The following is a 22,467-nucleotide window of genomic DNA, read 5'->3' on the forward strand; positions in this document are numbered from 1 at the left end:
CTTTCCTTTCCTTTCCTTTCCTTTCCTTTCCTTTCCTTTCCTTTTCTTCTTTTCTTTTTCCTCTCCTCTCCTCTCCTCTCCTCTCCTCTCCTCTCCTCTCCTCTCTTCTTCTCTTCCTAGAAACATAAAACTTAATTTTCCAGAATTTTATAAGCCTTTGTTCCTTTTTATTCCTTGCTTTCCATCCTCTCTATGGAGAAAATGGATATGCATTGCTATACTGCACTAGACTGGATTAGAGAAAAAGTGAGAATCATGTGAGGGAAATGTTACCCGACAAATGAGAAATTCTTCGCTCATTGTTTCTACCGAGTTCCTGCATCTGTCTAAACTAGAGGCAGAGAAAGAAGGCACACAGATGCTAGAAACATTGTCTGATATCAGCACCTGCTTTTGAGTCTGCTGAGAGCCACTCCAGAGGCTGCTTCCTTTGCAGGAACTAGGAGGAAAAGATGAGGAGAGGCAGCTGGACTTTGAAGTCCTACTGATAGAAGGAAACTTAAAATCTGACAGACTGAAATTTAGATTCCTCAGGAAATCCTGAGCTGAAAAAAAGCAAGGAATCTGTGGGAATATTAGGTGGACCCATCGTGTCTACTTGAACCTATTCTTACTCTTTCTTAAGCATTCACTTACAGTTGAAGGTAGTTTACCAGGCTAATGAACCATCGGTCTGAACCTGTTCTTGTGACTTTATACTGGAAGATGAAGTGCTGCATGAGGCATGTGCTAGCTCTGTGGTTAGAATTTAGGAGGAGCAAAAGACCTCTTAGAGTGCTGAGGTTGATTTTTCCCTTAGTATAATACACTTTAAAATCTTCTTGTTACTGCTGCAATAAAGTATGCAGACAGTTGATGCTATGTCATTGCGATTTTTATTCTGATTGCTGAATTCTAGAGATTTGTTGTCTGTTACACTAAGAGAAAAAGACTATGAGCAAAAACTTCCTCTTTGTGTTTGCCATAAAGCAAAAGGGAAAAAACAAATTATGAGCAGAAACAGAAGACATTTTAAACAGTGGGGAAAAAAAAAGAGAGTGAAGAAGGAAGAAAGTTGTTCTCTTATTGCAGAATGTGAGAAAATGTCCTCCTTCTTTAATATCAAATATAATATAGTGCTATTCCTAGAGATAAGCAAGTCTTCCCCTAGAGGTGAATAAGTCTCCCCTGAGTATCTCGGTGGTCCCAACATGGGCAAATTACTACTTCTTTCCAAAACAACTATTTTCTTCAGAGGTGTCTTCCAGCTGTGGGAGAAAGCCCATAGTGAAAAGACAACAGTTGAAAACAACAGACTAACCTTGTACAGATACAAAACTGGGTAAGTCTCACTTAAGCAAACTGGGCGCTCGCTCACTGGGCCCATCTCTGGTTACGAAGTGCTTCCGTCTTAGCAAGTATCGCTATGCTGCAAATACATCTACATCTAAATTACTGTTCTTAGGAAGAATATTTTTCTATTGTGCTACTGATATGACACAGTTAACACAAATTCTCTGCCTTCCACCATGTTTGGAGAAAATACTGGGGTAAGCAACCAATATTGGATGTAATATAGCAGGTGCAGAGCAGCAGAAAAGTATAGAAAGAAGGATAAGAAGGGGATTCAAGTGATAAAATAGTAAAAAAGAGTGTTTGAATTAGAAAAACAACCTCTCACGTATATGCTTAAATCCTTCTAAAGAAGGGTGATTAATACCAGATCTAAAATATGAAAATTGCAGGCACAGCATTTATCATAGTATGGAAGTTAAGTAAAAACAACAGAAGACAGAAAGCATCTTTTAATGCTTTATCATTATGGAATTGTCTTAGAACTGAATGTTTGGAACCTGCAACCAAAATAGCTACTAAATGAGTTAAAAAGCAGATTCCATAAGATCAGTCTGGAAGTATCTGTTCTGAAAATAAAAATACATTTCACCAGCTCCAGAAACAACTTCATTTCTTTGTTTGTATAGAATATGTGGAAAAATGCAGAACTTTAACAGACCCTCAAGCAACAGACATGTCAAATACACTGCTGGACCCAGTAGACTGGATCAGATCCTATATCTTTTCTATTGTTCTAAAGCTTCCTTTGTAATTTATGTCTAGCAGTTAAAATGAGCCAGAAATGAATGAATAGCTAAACCAGATGAAGCTGATTTGCAGTGGCGGACTGGACAGGATCTTTGTGCTCTCAACTTCCTAAGGCAGCAGCTAGTATGGTGATGAAGACAGAGCAGGGCTGGCTGCAAGGGAAACCCCTTACCAAATTCCTGTGTTCTCATCCCTCTTACTGAAAACTGGAAACATCTGAAGCAGGTTTAGAAGCAGGGTCTTCCCAGAATCACCGTACTAACAGCCCTTCAGCCCTACAGGTTCAGAAATAGGAAGTTCTCCTCTTTCAGATCTCTCCCCCTTACCCTGCAGAACCCAATCTCTGCAGAAGCACATGGTGTCCTGAGAGGCAGAACTTGCTGTCTGGCAAGAAACTTTGTATTTCCAGACTGTCTGCCCAGATGAATTTGGTCTTCACCACAGAATGAGTTTGACAGCTCTGCCCTCCACCATGAATGATTAATTTGTTATGGATGTCTCGTTTAACCAAAGATGGATTTGAACAGAAAAAGCCCTTATATACTTGCTGTTTGGTAAAGCTGCTTTAATGCAGGTAGGGCCTCCTTTATCAAATCACTGAAAGCAAGACAACGAATTCTTATTTTTAAATGTCATTTTTCTCATAGTAATAATCCTCCTATGTATATCAGAACTGATAGTGTGAAAATATCAATACAGAGGTATTTGCTATTTAGATTTTGAATAAAACCTTGAACTCAGAACTCTGTATTGCCCTAAATTGCCTTAAATTTATACAAACTGTAAGTATAACTAAATATGCAGTTGTGGTGTCTGATTAAATTCAAGAAGCTGAAATAAGAGAACCCTCCAAACAAGCATGGTGAGAGATAACATCCCAGACATACATGGGGCTGGTAACAAATTTGAACTGCGTGTACAGAGAAGTTTCATTGAACTTACATATATATATATTTATATATATTGTTAAAGAAAGATGTCTATGGAGAGAGAAGCAGATGGGAAGGAAGAGAAGCACCATATGAAACTGACAGAGAAGACAGAAGGAAGCATATGTTGTGACATGAAGACTATAACCCTGAAAAAAGCTAGGGTAAGTGCTGGCTTACAGAGGCTTTGAATGATAATCTATGAAGCACCCTGTGTGATTCTTCCTGAAATGAAGGAAATAGGATGTTGCACGTTCACTGTGAATAAGTGGCAATGCATCAAAGAAATACCCAACCCATCAATTTCTCATCCCAATGGAAAAAAAAAGTGCAGAATTCAACTTTGGGTATGATGCTTCAGGTAAGGAAAGGAAAAAACTATATGTTTTGGGTAAGCTAAGATAACTTAGCAGATCATATCTAAAACTGTTAAACTGACGAAATCAGAAAACCAGAATTAGTTTGGCTTAAAGGAAAACAATGTTTGTAACAAACCAAATAGATTTGTTTTGAATACTGTTACTCTTTTCTAAGATATGAAGGACAAAACAAGATGTTTCAATAATTTCTTTTTGTTGTAAGGGAGTTGATGTTCACACTTGCAAGAAATGAGGCAAAAGAACTTCAGTTTTTGCTTTAAGAACTCAATGGAAAATATTTATGAAGATGGTGACACTGAAAAACAATACAACAGAAAAATATTTTGTAAAGAACGTTACTTACCACTCTAGAAATAAGGAGATGAAAGAGTAAATAGGTTCTCAGGCTGCCTGCAACCATGCTGATTGGTTGATACACAGACTGGGACAGTTCACACATTGTTACCATCTTTGAAATAATTAATTCAAGTAGGGAAGTATTTGCATAAAATTATTTTTTCCTTTGTAAATGAGAAGCTAATTAAGAAGGAAATTGAAAGGCATGGCACCTATGATTTTATTTTATACTCAACTGTCTTCTTTGTTTCTTTGAACATTTTGAAAAGAGTTTATATCTAAAATTTCTAATTTGCAAATATGATAGAATTGGATTCATCAAACCCCTTGATTTTCCTCTCAATAATCACAGTGCTGCCAGGAGTTAGGTTAATTTTTGCTCTCTCATAAATGAACAAAGAATAAACTTTGTGGCACTTACAGATCTAACACAGTAAATGGTGCTTGTTGGTATCTGCAGAAAGAGTACCTGCAGACACAAAAGCTGAAGGACTTATAAATTCAATGTGTTGAAATGCCAACATGAGGGAAGAAAAATCAACAGCTGCATAATATTTCACAAAATCAGATCTTAATATTTTATAAGCAACTTTGTTAAAGGACTTTAGAGGCATTGCCTAAGTGTTTATCATGTGGAACTGGTTACCTATTTCTTTGCCTGCTCCTCCTTGACCTGTTAAGGATTTCTTTAATTTACAGTTTCCAAGAACGTTCACAGATTCAAGAGCCACTCTTTTGTAGTCCTTTCTGCAACTGAAATTTTTTAAATCTGCCCAAGAACAGTGACCTCAGTTATTTACAAGGCACTAGATGCTCTGTGTCATCTTCCCACATCTCCTGTCTTCCTAGTCCTTTCTCTATACAGTTCATTAGGTCTAAAGACAGAAGTTACACTTGTGTGGTGGATCACACAGTTGCTGTAGTAGGACCTGAAATGCAAGGACATTTGCATCCTGCAACTGGGAAACCTCTTTGGAATCTTTTTGCTGTCACAGCTTCATTATTTCTCCAGGTTAAATGTCAGCCAGAAGCAGCTTGCAGCTAAAAACCAACCACCAGGCCAACAGCTGGACTGAACATGTCCAGAATGAGAACTGAGAAGCAGGCACACAAGGAAAGTGAAATAAAATGGGTGAGTTGTGTGACCCAATGAGAGTCGCCTGCAGGAGCGAGTGCCCAGTGACATGGCAAAGATCTGACTGAAGCCTGCGAAGTGCCTGCAACCAATTTGAGCCACAACATCATTCAAAAATGCAAAGACATTAAAAGGACTGAAAATTAAACTTATCAGATTCAAGTCTCCAGATACACTATTTTAAGCCTCAGCTAGGAATAACACCAGTGTCCATTATGAACTTGGGTTGCTTTAAATTTACCGTATCAAAATCCTCTAAATGTCTTTTTTGTAATTACCACCAGAATGTCTGTGATGTTACACTACAGAATTTCTATCAGTCTAAACTTCTACATTTTCTACCACCTTAAAAATGAAATTCATCTCCTACATCATCCAGGAAATTGTAGTTTCTTTGGAAGTTACAAGTATGATGAATATGAAAAACTACATTTTATTTTTTGCACTACATAACCACAAGAACCAACTAGACACAATGACAGAAAGAATGAACAGGATATATGACATTTATTAAATGTTATTTCTGATATGTCTGTTTCATTATTCAACATCTTTCCTAATAAGCTGAAGCCACAGGTATGTATTCAAGCTATATTTAAATGTGTTGGTGCATCTTTTTTTTTTTTCCCCAAAAGAAAATATTTATCTATAGAAAAGTTTTTGAATCAGCATATCAGTCTCAACCAGATTTTTACTGAAAAGCTTTTTCAGAGCTAAGGAGGAACTTTCTGTTCTGCTCTGACTCAGAACAGATCAGCGGAATTCAAGTAGGAAATTGAACTGTAAAAAATAGGATATTTGGAAACAAAACTTTTCCAGTCTCTATTGTTTGACCAGGTCCACTTTGAATAAATAATCAATTTAGTAATTAGCTCGAATGAAAAAAAAAATAATAATAAAAACAACAACAACAACAAAAAAACAATAAAGAGACTTGGCAGCCTGTGGCTTTGCAGACAGACCCAGGTTCAAGACCCTACTCAGAATGAAGGAAAGGAGCAATTTGAGCCCAACTCTTCCATACGAGGAGGGTCAGCACCTTAGCCACTGGCTATTTTTGTGATTTAGAACTGGAAAAGCAAGGCTTTGTTTTTTAGCATGATATAGGAAGAAGTTTCATTTCACCCTTGTGTTGAATACAGTCAACTTTTAAAAGCAGTTCTCAACATAGTTCTGATTAAAACCTCAAATATTACATTGTCATTTACATAAAATAAGAATTATGTATTTTGGATCACACTGCTTTTATGTGTTTACTTCCTTACAGGGGCTCCTGAAGAAATGAGCTGCACTTTGGTTAAGCTCAGCTGCAGACTTGATAAAGTCAAGCACACACATAAGTTTTGTGTTAAGCATATGGACTTTGTACATGGCTGGTATCAACTACTGTTTTGTTGTAGGAGAGTTAAGATTTACCAGCGGATCTTACCACTTCATCACTCGCACAGAAAAGTTATAAACAGAAGAAAGTACGACACAGCAACTTGTGTTCTGCTTCTGCTTGCTATTTTTACGCTGACTATAATGCTAGATCCTCTGCTTCCTCTTTCAGTATCTGTATGGAAAGCTCTCACTTGTTATCTCATCCAGAGCACTTCACTCAGAGGTTATAATACTGGAGGGAGCCTCAAAAACTTCCAATATACCACTAGCAAAGCTGCATTAAACATAATTGACAAATTTTCATTACAATTTACTTGAAATATAATAAAGTATTATTTTAGCAATCTATTCAGGAGTTTTATCTGTAAAGTTTCATCAAAGAAGACTTCTCAAGAAACAGTTGAAGCAATGCCTAATTCAGAGAATACATTTTAGCAATTCTAACTCCTACGAGATTCATTTTCCAGTTATATGGTGGCAGTTTCTCTTATACTTTGGAAGTAACGTTTAAAACCCACACATTTTATGCTATCAGCTTACCTATAAGAAACAGCTCCCCAAGCACCATGCTTATTTGTTAGGATGTTGAGTATCTTCTGTTTCAGCTGATTGGCTGTAACGTGATCCCGATGCTTTGCAGCACTGATAAGATGATCACACATCTTCTCCTCCTCTCTTCTGTCAGCGGCATACTGAGCACACTGTGACTGGGAATGAAAGTACATCTACTTGATAAAAGATAGGCTATTTGGGAATCACCTGAGAGTGGTAACTTACTAAAACTCTTTACATCAATAGCCAATGAGCTCACTAAGATAATTTTAAGTACAACAGGACAAAACAATTTACGTGATTCTACTACTGTATTTCATTCATGAAAAAGCTCTCAGAACATGTAGAATTTGAAATATTGATGGAAAATACAACCAAGTTACAATGAAAAACATTTAACTATGCACCTCTGTATGTAATCATGGCTATGTCTTAAGGCCTGATGTAGAATTTTCATACATTCTCATTTATAACATACAGATATAACACATATAATTTTGACTTCATATATAACACAATATTCAACTTAAATGCTTTGTGTAAAATAAGAACAATGTAAATTTTCCCTTTCTTTTCTCAAATCCATGTTAAAATTAAATCCGATTTCTCCTCCTATTAAAGATCCTTTTGAAAGGTCTAAAGGAAGTAAATGTAGCCATGGTCATTAAAATGAATCCATTACAATTATCATTTTCTAGCAGTAAATTACAAAAGCTAGATTATTCTCAAAAGACCTAATTTTATAAATACCTTTTAAAAAGACCTCAATTTTTGCTTGCACAAATTATTGTGCGTCATTTTAGAAGGTTTAACCATTACTCATTGCTGTAACACTTTAAGCTGAATTGACCACCATCTTCTAATATACAAAAAAGCAATTACAGTTTAGCAAAACTCAAGTTGATTGTGCTTTATTCTTCCTATTTCTGCACATTGCCCAATTAATGCTGATCTCATTAGCATTTGCTAAGATTTTAACAGTGGTCTTTCGATTGCGTTATAGCCATTATTTCAAATAATCTATCTGAAAAAGAACAAACATTACACTAATTCTTAAAGGGTTAATTCATTTTTCAATTTATCTTCTTGTACAGAGAAGCACCAATTAGTACAATGATCTCCCTTTGTAATGAGGTTAATATTTCACCAGCTCATTGGACAGTAAAATTAAATTTTCATTTTTCTTCCTAAACAATTACAAAGGTTAACAAAATGGAAGTTAACTGTGAATCAACCAGTCTAGGAGGAATTTCCTTTGCCCTGATTACATCCATAGTGGGAGGAGGATAACATTTATATGCTGGTCCATGGTCTTCCTTGCTGTTGCATGGGCAACACAGTAACTCAGTGCAATCTGGGTCAAACGATTTCATCCATAATTATTCAATTAAAGTGTAAGTGGTAAAAATAAAACAGCCATTCGCATTTGCTGGGAGCAACAATTAACATGTACTTAAACCTAGAACTTATACTGATACAGCTTATTAAAACCAAATGACAGGTTTGAAATTATGCAAGAGAAAACTACCAGAAATCTCTTTGTTCTTACTCCTTTCACATAGGATGAATAATAAAATGTTCAGTATTATTATCATTTACCTAATGCTATAAAAGACAGTATATAAAACACTCTTCCAGACTTTAACCATCACCTTATTTAAGTACATTTGAGGTTCATATTTAGTAGAGACTAAATTGCACTAAATTTTCTTTTATGACTTTCAGACTTTATCGTCCTCATCTAAAATATGTAGCTGAGGCTTTTCATGTGACAAAAATAATGAAAAATTTTGTATATGAAAAATGCATTGGTTTCTTTACCAGACAATAAGACTGACTTAAGGCTATTCCTTCAGAGAATTTAGTTAATATTCTAAATCCTATTTGCTAACAGAAGCTGGAAGTTAATTGAATATTCTCATTTTGTCTAGAGTTCTGACAGATCTTATATCTCAATGTATTCTTCAAAGAACAGATAACTCAATCTTCTATTGTCATCTTAGGTTACTGCATGATGCTCTGATAAATATCAAATGTTATATATTGTTGAGGCAATATGAAACTTCACTCTGACAAACACTTAATTGTAAATGTGATTTTATCTAAGTCCAAAATATCCAGTATATGCCTGGTAATAAAGTTGTTGCAATCCCATATGACGAGTGTCTGCTGTCTGCTCTGACAGGATGAAGTAAAGGTTATGTGTATTCAAAATGACAACAGATATCTCTGTGTCTCACACTTTTCAGCTAGGTCAAGGAGCACAAGAACTAGTACATCAAAGTGTACATTTAAGAGAGCTGTTTCAATGAGATAAAAACCTCATCAAAACTAAGATTACTGACTTCTATTTCTAGCCACCAGGTGCTTGTTGACATTTTCTGACAGATGAATAAATTGATTATTATCATCAATACTAAATAAGTCTATCTCCATCCTAAAAGAAGGCGACTTGCAAATTAAAATACAAGGAAGTTATGTTTGTGTATGTATATTTGTTTATATACAAATGTATTAAAAAAAAAAAAAGCAGATTTGGAAATAACAGTGATACTGAAGTGTTGGATAAAGGCAGCATGAAAATGCAAAACTATATTGGATAAAGTCTAGTCAAAAATTAAATTTTAACTGTGTTTGAATATTTTTGCGTTTTTAAAAACAGGAACTAAATTAATACAGAAGGAATCATCAAAACCATTTAAAGTATGGGACTGAAAAAAATGTTTTTGAAATAGGTCTTTTGTATCTTTGCCTCATTTTCAAGTAATTTCATTTAAACTACAATACTACTTGATGAAAAAAGAAAAAGAAACCTGACTCCTTTTGAGGAGAAAGAATTACAGACGTTAAAGAGTTACAGGATCCAGATGCTATGTTATTTCTTCCAGTACTTAAAAAACAGGCAATGTAAACAGAATCTTCATGTCAGTAAAGACTCCTGGCTAGCAGCTAAAGTAAGAATCAGAATGCTTCAATATGTAATTTATAGGAGGTAGATATTCTAAGAATATCCAAAATGTTCTACCAAAAATATCCTAAAATATTAATTCTAACAAAGGAGTTAAATTGTGATGTGCCTATATGCATTATGTTTTTCTTTCATACTGAACTGAAATATACTGTTGGTAAAATCCAACAAAAATAATTAGTAATGAGGCTTATATTACAGTTTGCAATAAATCAGTAAAGTTCTTTGTGAAGTTAAAGAGTCTGCCATATCAGTTGAGCAGACATTCTGATTAAGGGATTTCTTCAAGCTAATGCTTTCATTAATTTCAGTGAGGAGATGAGATATTAAACCAGTTCCTTGTGTTCGACATTTACCAAAGCTTTTAAAAACCAGTTTTGAAATGCCTTCAATATAAATTTCTTTGTTGGAAGAAGAAAATCTTTATTGCATGGGGTTACAGTCTAGGTGACAACTGAGTGAAAACAGAAAAGCAGAAATGCACCAACTCTCAGGATTACCTCAAACTCAGCATGCTTGTGGACATCTTCAGCTCTTTGTCGGTTCAAAATAAATTCTGCTTCATTTGCAACACGCACTATATGGTCTTTCATTGCATGACATAATAATCTAAAATAAAAAAAAGTCACAATCAGCCTTTGTATTTGTTGTACTTCAAATGTGTTATTTGAGCAAATTTGCTTAAAATGCAAAAAATAAAGATTAAAAAAAAAAATCACAGAACTACTATCGTGAAATCACTATTTGCCAAGAGTAACTTTAATCAAAATTTTTTAGTATTTGTAAGGGCACAAAGAAATCACGTTACATGGAAAAAGCTTGCTATTTCTTATTGAAGAGAACATATCCTTATGGAAGTAAATTTCTAGTATATTTTTTAAAGTAGTCTCAGTACTACAACTGAGATAACTGCTTAAACTCTAATTATACTATTAAATATAAATATTCAAATGTTGAAGTATAGAATTGTGAAATAATATCTGCTTTTTAAAAACTCAAGTAAAAAAATGCGTATTTCCAAGTTTTTTTATGACATCTTAAACTTGAAAAAAAAAAAAAACTTTAAGAAAAAAAGAAAAAGATTATAGTTAGATTGAGGATTTCAATCATATACTTCAAATAAAAACAAAAACAAAAACAAAAACAGAAGGATTGAGAATTTCCATCAAAGACCTTAAATTAAGACACTTAGAGAAAACCTCAAATACCATGATACACATAATAAAGCTGCAACATAAATAACACTACATTGTTTATAATGCTGATGTTTTATTGGACAGGAACAATGAAACCAATTGTTTTCCTGTCCCTATATTATGTTCCTAAGATTGCCCCCTCTATTCAAAATTTCTTTGCTCTTCAAGTCAGCAGAGAGGAAGTATCTTTCAGGATGCAAAGATCTGACCAGACTGTCTGGTTAGGATCAGGAAGAACTGTTTCTTTTGTGCTAAATTGGCACATGGTTTAAGGGTTTTCCTTTTTGCAGCATGAGGGAAACATACTTAAATTTAGAGATCCTTATATTAGGAATATGAGATGACTAGCCAATCCCACCCTAAGGCTGATGTCTGATGCTCAAAAGCAATTAAAAAATAAAAGTCAGGATTATTAGAAATGAAATGCATGATAATTGGATGTTACACCTATAAAATGTGAGTCCTGAATCCTATTCCTGCCTCCTTTGGTGTATTCTGACACCTGTGAAGGAGGGAAATATTTTTTCTGACCTAATGTTTAATATGGATATGCATCATGGGAAGACATAAATGTTGGGATCTCTGTTTAGAGATAAGGACAAACCAACTTGGATCAAGTTGATGAATACTCATGATTTGAATGAGGCTTTTTTAAATATCTCTTCGCTATTTTTCTCAGAAGTAAAATGTTTCTGACAAAGCATAGACTAAAAAAATAAAGGTGCTTCCACTGTCCTCTTCCAAATTTAGAATTATTTTTAAATCGTGAAGACATGATTTGCTATTTTATTAATGTTAAGAATACAGATGTATGGATTCCAAATGAGCTTTTATGACATTAACAAGATTCTCTGAGATGAGGACTGGAATGAGAACTGGACTTTCTATGAAAAAAAGCTGAGGGAGTTGGGCTTGTTTATCTTGGAGAAGTGAAGCCTCGGGGGAGACCTCTTTGCAGCCTTCCAGTACTTAAAGGGAGCTTAGAAACGGAAGGGAAATCAAATTTTTACATGTCTCTAGTGGTAGGACAAGGGGAAACAATTTTAAAATAAAAGAGGGGAAATTTAAAGTAGATGTCATGGAAATTTTTTTCACTGAGAGGGTGGTAAGGTCCAGGGACAGGCAGCTGAGAGAAGTTATGGATGCCCTGTCCCTGGAGACATTCAAGGCCATGCTGGATGAGACACTGGGCAACCTGGAGCATGATGTGGTGGTTGGCAACCCTGCCCACAGCAGGGAGGCTACAACTTAGTCTTTGAGGTCTGTTCCAAATCAAGCCTTTCGTTGATGGCCCTGCATGTGGCACGGGGGCTGGAATATGATGGTCCCTTCCAACCCAAGCCATTCTATGATTCTAAATGATTCTATGAGAAGATACTTGAACTGAACATTTAACATCTCCAGTTTAAGGTTATATCACATGTCTTCTTGAATTTATGAGACTATTGACAAAGGACCAGTTAGCTAGGATTTCAAAACTTGAACACAAAGATTTCCTCTCTAACCCATCTAATGGACCTTTGTTCTCTAGAGACTGAGACTGCTGAACCACTTGGAGTTGCTGCAACTTTTAGACACTACATGAGACAAATTTCAGGTAGCATGGAAATGCTCCAGGTCTTCAAGCTTCAAAGTTCCAACATCAAGACAATGAAAAGTAAAAGGCAACCAGTGAGTATGCCTGAGCACAGGGTCAAGATTGCCTACAGATCTCATATTATTATCTTGCCCTTCACTCATCTATTTTCTGCTCTAACTTCCTGCAAAGATTACGGAGAGCAGCCCTGCAATCACATCTGCCAGCTTCTTCATTCCTTGTGGGTACATTCTAGCAGGGCCAATGCACTTGCAAATGTCCAGTTTGCTCAAGTATTATTCCACCAGAGCTATACCTTCTTTATTCCAGCCATTCAGCCTGGCATTCCTGAAGGCCAGTATTGCTAGTGAAGACTGAGGCAAAGTAGGCATTCAATACTTTGGACTTTTCACTACCCCAGCTAATTAGGTTGGTTTCCTTCAGGAGAGGGAAATTATCTGCTAAGCAAAACATGGCGGAAGTGTTTTACCTGGATAAAATCATAGCCAGCTAACCCTGACTGAATCTTAAATTCATACAGATGCAGAATAACTCATTGTGTTGTCTTAATTGGGTTACACTTCATGAACACGCATAGTAATGCCATTATCACTTTTCAATCCTACTAACTCAATCGCATGCATAGCATAAGATTAGAATAAAAGAAACCTCAGACTTTTCTGGCAAGAGAACAAGTGCTTATGGCCATCTTGCGGACTGTCATTAAAAAAAAAAAAAACAACAATAGAAATTACTCAAAAAGGATCCCAAACCAGGAAAAATCTTATACTTCAGTAGTATCAAAGGCTGCCGATGCACCAAAAAAGTTTTTGAGAACTGCAAACAAAACAAAGGGAAAAATATCACCAAACTCACTCCTTCACTACAACATGCAGCCACACCACACCATACATACACTTTAAACTATATTCAGTTTATGAAACGTATTTTCATGAAATCTAGTTCAAAATGCAACTAATTATCTTGTCTCTAGCATAGCTTTGGAAAGCCCTCTGAAGGTTAAAACTCTTCCTTTGCTTTCTAATCCAAATGTATATTCTTCAGTAGTCTTTACTGTTTCATTTTTATGCAAATGATAGCTTTACATAGTTGTTCTTTCTCATGACCTGATATTCCATCTATCCCTATTTTACTAGGCTAACTAAATCAACTCTCTTAAATATTTCTTGTATAACCATAGTATCTCATAAAAGCGATTACCTTCTGGGCTGTGCTTGTCATGACTAATTTCACCTTTTCTGACAGAACACAGTCAAAACTGGCAGCAGTATTCTAGACAAATTTTCAGCAATATTTACAAAGTAACATTTATGCTGCCTCATCTCAGTGGAAATATATTTTCTGATGCAATTCTAGAGTAGAGTACTACTTTCCCTTTGCTCAGCCCTATTTCCTAATGTTTTGTAAAAATTAAAACAAAACAAAACAAAACAAAACACAAAAGAAGTCAATGAGAGACTGGTCTTTTACACCCTCAGATATCTCCAGAAGATGAAAAAAGTCTTTCTCACATATGCTCAAGAATAAGACCTCAGTTTTTCATATTGTAACATTATATAAAGTAATATGTAAATATTTTATAACAATGTTATGCAGTGTTGTTAGTGTAGGTATGAAACACATCCATTATATTCTGGTTGATATTTGAGACAACAGTCCAACTACATTTTCCATCCACAAATTTCCATACAGCACTCAATTCTGGGGAAATGTCTACTCTCTGCATCTCTCCCAAGCCATTGTATTGTGTTGGAGCAAGCAAATGAATAAGGATGACTTTGAGGTGCAGAAATGCATATATATTTGCAAAAGAGTGGGAAAATCTTTAATTTGAGAGCAGTACCACTCTTACACTACTTTGGTAATAAAACATATTCTTTAGTGACATCTCCTTATTACTGACAACTGAACATTTATTGTGACTGAATTTATACCCACTGTCCTCATTCACTCTTTTAATCTTCATCCTGCATCAGCCACCCTCAGAAGACTTTAGGTGGACCCGTGTTTGAGACTGTAATTAATTTGGCCCTTTGATCTTACTGACCTCCACACAATTAGTTCTCATGGAGGACTAACGAGCAGTCTAAGAAGTGTCACCACAGACTTGCTTTACTTTTTATAATGTTTTCTATCCGACTGTGATTGATCAAAACAGAATTGGTCTGGAAAAGCTTTTGGCTTTCTTCTGTGCAACCATTTATTCACTTGCATCACAAACTTCTGATAGAACTGAAGCCAAATGTGTTGCTGTGCCCTTCCTCAGATGAGCTGATCTCAGTCAGGAACTGATGAGTAGCAAAACTTTTATTCTTTGAGCTGCAGTCCTTACAGGATAAGGCAGAGATGAAATACCAACTTATTATTTCTTTTAATCAAGACAAGCTTGATGTGTGTTAACATTAACAAATGCATGAAGCATGGTTAAAGCTCTGTTACTAGGAAATGGGCTTGATTTGTTTTTAAACTGAATCGAAGGACTTGAAGTAAGGAATTCACCAACAGAGCAGTCTGAGGTCACTTGTGACTCAAATCCTGGTCCACGTCAATGGCAAACTGAGTTTTCTGCACAGATAGGTGTAAAATTTCCAGGTGAACATATGGAAAATGGAAGTAAAAACTAGAATTTAGATATGCCAGTGCTGTAAAATAATCATGATGAGGCTGCAATGTCTGTTGGAATGCAAGTACAGAGCAGGCTGTTCCTCACTTAAGACTGAAGTCTCAGATTATGAGAGATCAGATTGAGAGAATGCCTCAGGACATGCTGATTCATAAATATGAGTTATTTGCAAATGTTGCTTAGGAGTGGGCAAGAAGTTACTTTCAGATGCACATGGCTTGCTTTCCTCAACCTTCCCTCAGTAAGGTTACTTTAGAACTTTTATAGGTTAAAGCAAGATGTGAAAAAACACATGTAAACAATTAGAAGTCCCAATGTTTCAGACACAAGGTTTATAAAGGCTGGATGTAGAATTCCACATTCTAAGTCACTTAGTAAATAACCAGAGCCTGGGACAACTTTTTTTAGAGTTTTGGAAAAAGACAATTAAAAGACTATACCCAACCTGTAAAAATCATTAAATCGTTGCAAACATTTAATTGTGAATTGGGATAGCTTGTAACAAGCAGAGCTATTTTTACACCTACCAAAAATGAAGTATGACAACTTGTATTTCGCTAACTATTCTATGATGACTTTGTTACCTTGTAGTCAATTATTCTTCGTAATAATCTTAGACATGGAGAGAAAGGACTCCTCGCTGTTATGCTGCTAGATAAAACAATTTTGCTTATGTTACCAGTGTTTCTTTTATCTGAGATAAACTAAGAAACATTCTAAGGACTAAGGATCATTCCCAAGCAGCAACTTTCAAAACAGATTACAAAATGAACATTTGTTATAATTTAACTAAGGTCCTGCTTCCTCTGCTCATTCCTGAAGTTCTGCCAGATCACATGTCCAGGGAAACAGATGTTTCTTTGACTTACTTTCATCAGATGCCCACAGCTTGACTTTTTCCAAGAAGCAGCCTGAAAATATTGTGCTTTTCACCAAACACAGTTGTTTTGACAATTATTACTCTTAATGGAATTCATAAGAAGTGAAACCTATCATTGAACTGGGTACCCATAAATTGGCCTTACTTGAACAGTTCCAAGCTCTACAAAATGAGGTACTGTTGTAAGTACTTCAAAAGCAAATTCCCATAAAATTTGGAAGGTAATGTCTGGAACAGGGGCCTGATTTCTTGCAAGAGGGCAATAATGAAGAACTTTCTAGAGAAAATTTTGAAAGTACAACATGCAAAACAGCTACTGGTCTGCAACACAAACACAACAGCGAGATAAACTTTTCAGAGGGCAACTGTTAATGTTTCAGAAATGCCACAGAAACTGTAAAAGACTCAGTTTCTTAGAGTTGACTACAAAGAATCTATTTCATCTATTTTTTCTTATAGAGATAGAATTGAAAAACAGAACATTCCTAAACAGCAAGGACAGCTGCAGTACAGGATATGGCATTATAAAGAAGCACATCTGACAGGAGCTTAATCTCACAGCTCAGCTGGAGTATAGATACAGACTTAGTTTGAGGGACCATATAACAACAGAATTCATCTGTAAAAGATTGAGCACATTTGTTTTTTTATCTACATATTTTTATAGATATATTTATTTTTATTGTTACAGGTATATTGTATTTATATGTTTATATAAATATATATTTATTTTAGTTTCATATATGTGTGTATTTTTATCTCAGCTCTACTTTCTGGCTGGATTGGCATTCATTGGATATTGCATGTCAGACTGGAGTTCGTTGCACATCCTTCTATTAGCCTTCAGCTTCTGATACCCATGATGTCCAAATACAATGTATCACGCATTCCTAGATTCAGTACCCTCTCCTAACCTCAAGGTTCCTGTAATCAAAACCACTGCCTAGAGAGAAACATGAATACCATTCTTACTCCATGTACTTGGACCTAACTACTAAATGAGTTCTTCAATGTGTTCTTCCAGGTCCATTTACAATTGCACATCATAAATCAAATATGGCTAATGGCATCATAGATGTACCCTCCAATACTGGGCTGGAATGTTTAAGAATTGCAGACAATGAATAATGATGACTGTGAGCTCATTTACCACGAAGTAAACATCATGACTGCCAAACTGCAATAGAAGATGTCCACAAGAAAGTTTTCTGCAATTACAACAATTCTAGTTTAGGTAATATGGAAATAATCCAGCTTAAGTCTTCACTACCACCCATCCCAGATTTAATCAGCATTTCATCTAAATTAAAAGAAACATTTCCAGTCTTTCTAAACATTCTGCCAATCTTTCCAGGAAATTAGTGAAAAATCTCAGTGCAACAGAGTTCAAAAAGAAATGTCTGCCTGTGAATTTTAAATATATTTGGACGTCCAGGTAGGTCAATATGTAAAAGTGTATATTTTCTCTGCTACAGGCAGAAACCAGACTTAAGTACAGAGATAAAACTTTGGAAATTAAGTTTATAATTTAAATGAAAGAAGAAACAGTCTCATGTTTCCTCAAATTTGTATTATGATCAGACTACTCCTGCTATTTAAAAAGAGGAAATTCTGTAAAAAAAAAAAAAAAAAAAGGAAATCATTTTAAATGAAAGGACAAAATCATCTCAATATATTAGTGTCATTATAACATTAAAGGACAAGAAAATGGAAGTAGATTGAGGATAGTAATCTAAATCTGAAAGAATAACAGACAGTGATCTGTAATGTCCATCTCTGAGACAGGATAGACCCCTGAGACACTCCACTTATCAAAGGCGTCAAGGTAAAGTACAACCAGCTAACCACAACCTTTGGAATCCAATCATACAGCCATTTTTCTGCATATGTAGTGGTCCACCCATCCAGACTGCAGCATTCTAATTATGATACATGAGTTTTGTGGGAAACTGAATGGAAGCCTTGCTGATGTCAAGGTAAATGCTTTCTACTGCTCTCCTCTTTGTCTACAAATCTACTTGTTTCATCATAAAAGACAAACAGGTTGCTGAGAGATGATTTAGCTTTCTTTGGTAAACCCATATTGACCCTGCTCAGTCACTTTCTCCTTCATATGGTCAGAAGTTTTTAAAAAGGTCTTCTGTATGATTTTCAAAGGGACAGGAGACGAGCAGACAAGCTTACAATTCTCCACCTACTTTTGACTATTTTGAATATGGTTGCACCATTTGCTTTTCTAAAAGCATCACTGATGTCCATCAGTTTTCTTGGTTTTTCAGGCATGACACTTAAGTACCCTTGCAAGACTCTCATTACCATCCAATATATTTCATCAAATCACAAGGACTTGCATGGAACAATTTCTCTCGAAGAAACCTTGACCTAATCCTCATGCACTATGATAGTTCTCCTCCTTGAACTCTTTCCAAAAAACACAGAGGTTTGGTGAAAGCTGAGGCAAATAAAGCATTGAGTATCCCAGCATTATCTGTCACTAAATCATCCACTCAGTTCAGTAACAGGCTACATTTTGCTTGTTCACCTTATTTTTGCTACTAATGGAGCAGCAGAAACTCTTGTTGTCCTTGATACTTTCTCCACGTCTCATTTCCAGTCGAGACTTGGCCTTCTTGACATCATTCCCTACAAGTCCCAGAAATGATTCTAAATTCCTCCTTTCTATCCAGTTCCTACCTTTTACTCCTTGTTTAATTTCCTTTTGCATCCATTTCTATTATATATTCCCTGACTAGACAAATATGTCTCTTCATACTCTTGTACTTGAATACTAGGATTGCATGTTTTTATACTTGTGTGATGCTATACATAAAGGCCTGCCACCCTTTTGGAACTACTTTCACCTCCAAATCTTCCTCCCTATTGGGACTTTCCCAAACAAGTTAAAATCTGCACTAATTAAGTTTTTAATTTGCTCTCCATTCTCACTTCCCTTGGTATCTTGAACTCCAATATCTTAGTCACTACGGGCAAAGCTTATGTTAATTGCCACATCCAAACCCAATTCTCACATCCAACTGTGTCATTCTCATTGGTTCATCCTGTATGAAGAAATGATACTCAGCATCCTCCAGAAATCTTCTTGACTGCATGCACATCACCTTATTATATCCCCAACACATCTCCAGAAGGCTAAAGACCTCCATTAGAACTAGTGTTTGTGATTCGAATTCTCTCTCAAAGGCTTTTTTGGTTCCCTTGCACTGAACAGTTGGTTTGAAGTAATTTCATACCATGTTATCATATTTTCTCTGCTTGTCCATTACTGCAAGTTACCCATCAGACTGGTATGTGTCCCACAGAAAAGCTCTATAAATTTGAGATGATCCTTCACATAGAACGATACACTCCCGCTGCCTGTCTTTCCTGAGGAACTCACATCTGTCCACCACAGCATTTCTGTAATGTAGAGTTGGCTATCCCACCAAATCTATTTCATTTCATTGATGCAGTTTTGTAACTGAATACGGATTTAATTTCTCCTGTTTGTTTTCAGGCTGTATGCTGTTGTTCACATATTTACTTGAGGTATTTTTTCCTACTTTCTCTTGTTCTTGTCACCCTGCACCCTTTTTCTTTTGATCTTTTCCATCATCAGCCCAATTAAACGTGGGTTGTTATCTTCTATCCTCATCATTCCTAGTTATACAAACTCTTTCCACATCCTCTTTCACAGCCAACAGGTCAGATGCATCCAGCTCATAATTTAAGAACTCTTCTCGTGTGTATACTCTAATGAAAATCTAGAATACTAATTAAGCTGATATCAGTGAAATTTTTGACGTGTGATACTCTCAACATCACATAATAGTAACATGAGAAAAAGAAGCTCAAAGTTCAAGATCATAAGCAGCATGGCTCTAAATCTTTCAAGGACATTACAAATGGTGTTACTCTACACTGAAATTAAATGTGTTTGCATATATATTTTCTTTTCTTGACAGTATTAACTTAAATCCATAGTCAGATACTCCTGTATTATTAGTAGCTCTAGTTAAAGTAATAACTGTTATAACAGATTATTTTTTATACTATTTAGTAATCACAAACACAGTAATCTGTATTGTAACTTATTTTTATCATAACTATCTAATGTAAACAATTAGTATCTTTACTTTATAAATGAGAAAATCTAACTTGGAGGTGGCTTTTTTAGAAAATATACAAAGAAAAAATTCAGGACTAATAAACAAAGCTCTATCAGATTGTTTATAATCTAGATGCTACAAATATGCATAATTCAGACGTTCATAGGAAAACACTGCATAAAATGAGGAAAAAAAAAAAGATACAAACCTAATGAAGCACAAGGTTTAAAATGAAAACACAGCTTATTAAAGTGACATAAAAATATCTTGATTTTTAAAAAACTGTTATGTTTTACTACAACTAGTTTTAATGTTTCATTTCAGAACATGTCTAATGAAGTCAAAGAACAGAAAGGCATTCAAATGAATTAACACAAACAAAAGTTAGGTGCTCAGAAAATCACCTTGTAGCATGCACATATCTGAACAGATAGACATCTAACTAAAGATTCTAAAATTATGAACACCCACATTATATAATTCTTACCCTCTACCTTCAAATGAAAAAACTTGCTCAAAACTGTTGATTTATTGTTCAAGAAACCTTACCCAGAAAGTCCTTAAAATTATTCTTAATCTTCATTTTGCTTTTAATAATTTAAAATTCAATCATTATTGCACAGCGATTATATGCAATTTTACATCCCATTAACCCTGCTTTGTTTTAATTATAAAGATCCTTTGTTAGATTCTTTTAAATGATCCAGTTTATAATTTCAGGTTATCCTAGGGAGCACTTTAATTCAGCTGCACATTCATCAACTGTTTATGTCTTGTTAATTGTTGACAGTTGCACAATTGCATTCCCTAGCTATGATTGATGAATTGCATTCACAAGTTTAGCTATTAAGTAGAATAAATATTTATAACAATTTCCAGTTAAAAGACTGTTATCTTTATCCCCAAAAGGATAAATTAAAAACGGATGGGTTGATTGCAAAGATGAGCATACTAGCAATGTGCACACACTTGTTCTAAGACATGCTTATGACAAAAGTATATGGAGGAACATGTGTCTAAGGGCAGTTTGATTAGACAGTCTTTGATTGCATTTAAGTAACAGCTCTTAAATATTACCTCATTTTGAAGATGATCCACTGATACCTGAATACTTAATTGCTAAAAATATGCAGATGTGCTATTTGTTCTGAATGAGCATTTTATCATGAGTGAGCAATCAGTAATATCTCATTAGCCAGGTTGAGAAACAAAAATGAGATTCTCTACTACTATCCAAATACATAATATAATAATTCAATCTAACACTATGTAATATTTAGTGAATAATGTGCAGTATTTAACTCACTCTGGTCAGCCTTATTATGGTGTAAAATGAAATGGACATGTTTAGCAAAAAGAATTTCGAGTGAAAAGACTACATTTCAAACTGCTATAATTGTAGTATAACTTCAGTGCCTGTAGAGAGTCTAAGATAATTTACACCACCCAAAGACTGGATATGTTTTCCAATTTTTTGAAATGAATGCATGGCTTAATTTCTGAAATACCAGCTAGACAAAAAAATATCCTATAACAAAGAGAAGATTTGATACTTCACTATTGGTAATGACATACTATCTGTAGAAGACAAAGACATAAAACAACAAAATCTCTTCAGTGGGCATACTGTGATATATGCATATATATATATATTTCATCTGTTCTTATAAAAACATCTATGTTTGTATGGATTTAATTTACTGGCCAATAGACATGACACAGATTACACAGGTGGCTGCGCTTGTCTTTGGCATTCCACTACCAGCTTCGCCATGAGTCCCCACTGCTGCCCAGCTGGATGACTGGAAGTACTGACAAACATTACAAAGCGTAGAAGATAAAAACACATACAGCATTAAAAGTACTTGAGGATTGATAATAAAGTATTTTAACAATTTGCAAAAGCAAGGCAGATCTTACAAACATGATGTCTTGTGTTTTACAGGACTAAAATCAGACCAGAAATTCTAGATAAAATCCTCATGAAGTGATAGATAAAATCCTCAAGATGTGCATCTGTACAATAAATGCTGTGCTTCTAAAACAGATGGAGCAGCAGATGGGTTTACAGATTGGGCTCTCTGGACTGTCTGGATAAAACAACCTTGCTGCTCAGGAAAATGGTGGTTAAATTCTCAAATACATCCGAACATCTATACAGTTTATTGGGTTTCTGCTTCCTTGTGCCAATAAACAAAAATTTAAGAATTTGTACATTTCTAAATTAAATATTGGCTATATAAAGTACCTATACAATAGATCTCTTGATTAATATGGCCTTTTCACAATGTTTTTGGAAC

At 35.1% G+C, this 22,467-nt stretch overlaps 1 protein-coding gene across 2 annotated transcripts in view; it reads right to left on the bottom strand.

Moving 5' to 3' along the window:
• Positions 1-22,467, bottom strand: part of NBEA (neurobeachin) — a 463,000-nt gene that overhangs the window by 217,048 nt on the left and 223,485 nt on the right. For both annotated transcript variants that reach the window (XM_042839098.1, XM_042839097.1), the window contains exons 37-38: positions 10,266-10,374; positions 6,786-6,952 (exon numbers count right to left, since the gene is read on the bottom strand). In XM_042839098.1, coding sequence (XP_042695032.1) covers positions 6,786-6,952; positions 10,266-10,374 — 276 coding nt within the window. The remainder of the gene's footprint in view (positions 1-6,785; positions 6,953-10,265; positions 10,375-22,467) is intronic.

Source organism: Centrocercus urophasianus, unplaced genomic scaffold (assembly GCF_019232065.1).
Source record: "Centrocercus urophasianus isolate 14NV4802_14NV808 unplaced genomic scaffold, USGS_Curo_1.0 seq_9, whole genome shotgun sequence".
NCBI lineage: Eukaryota > Metazoa > Chordata > Aves > Galliformes > Phasianidae > Centrocercus > Centrocercus urophasianus.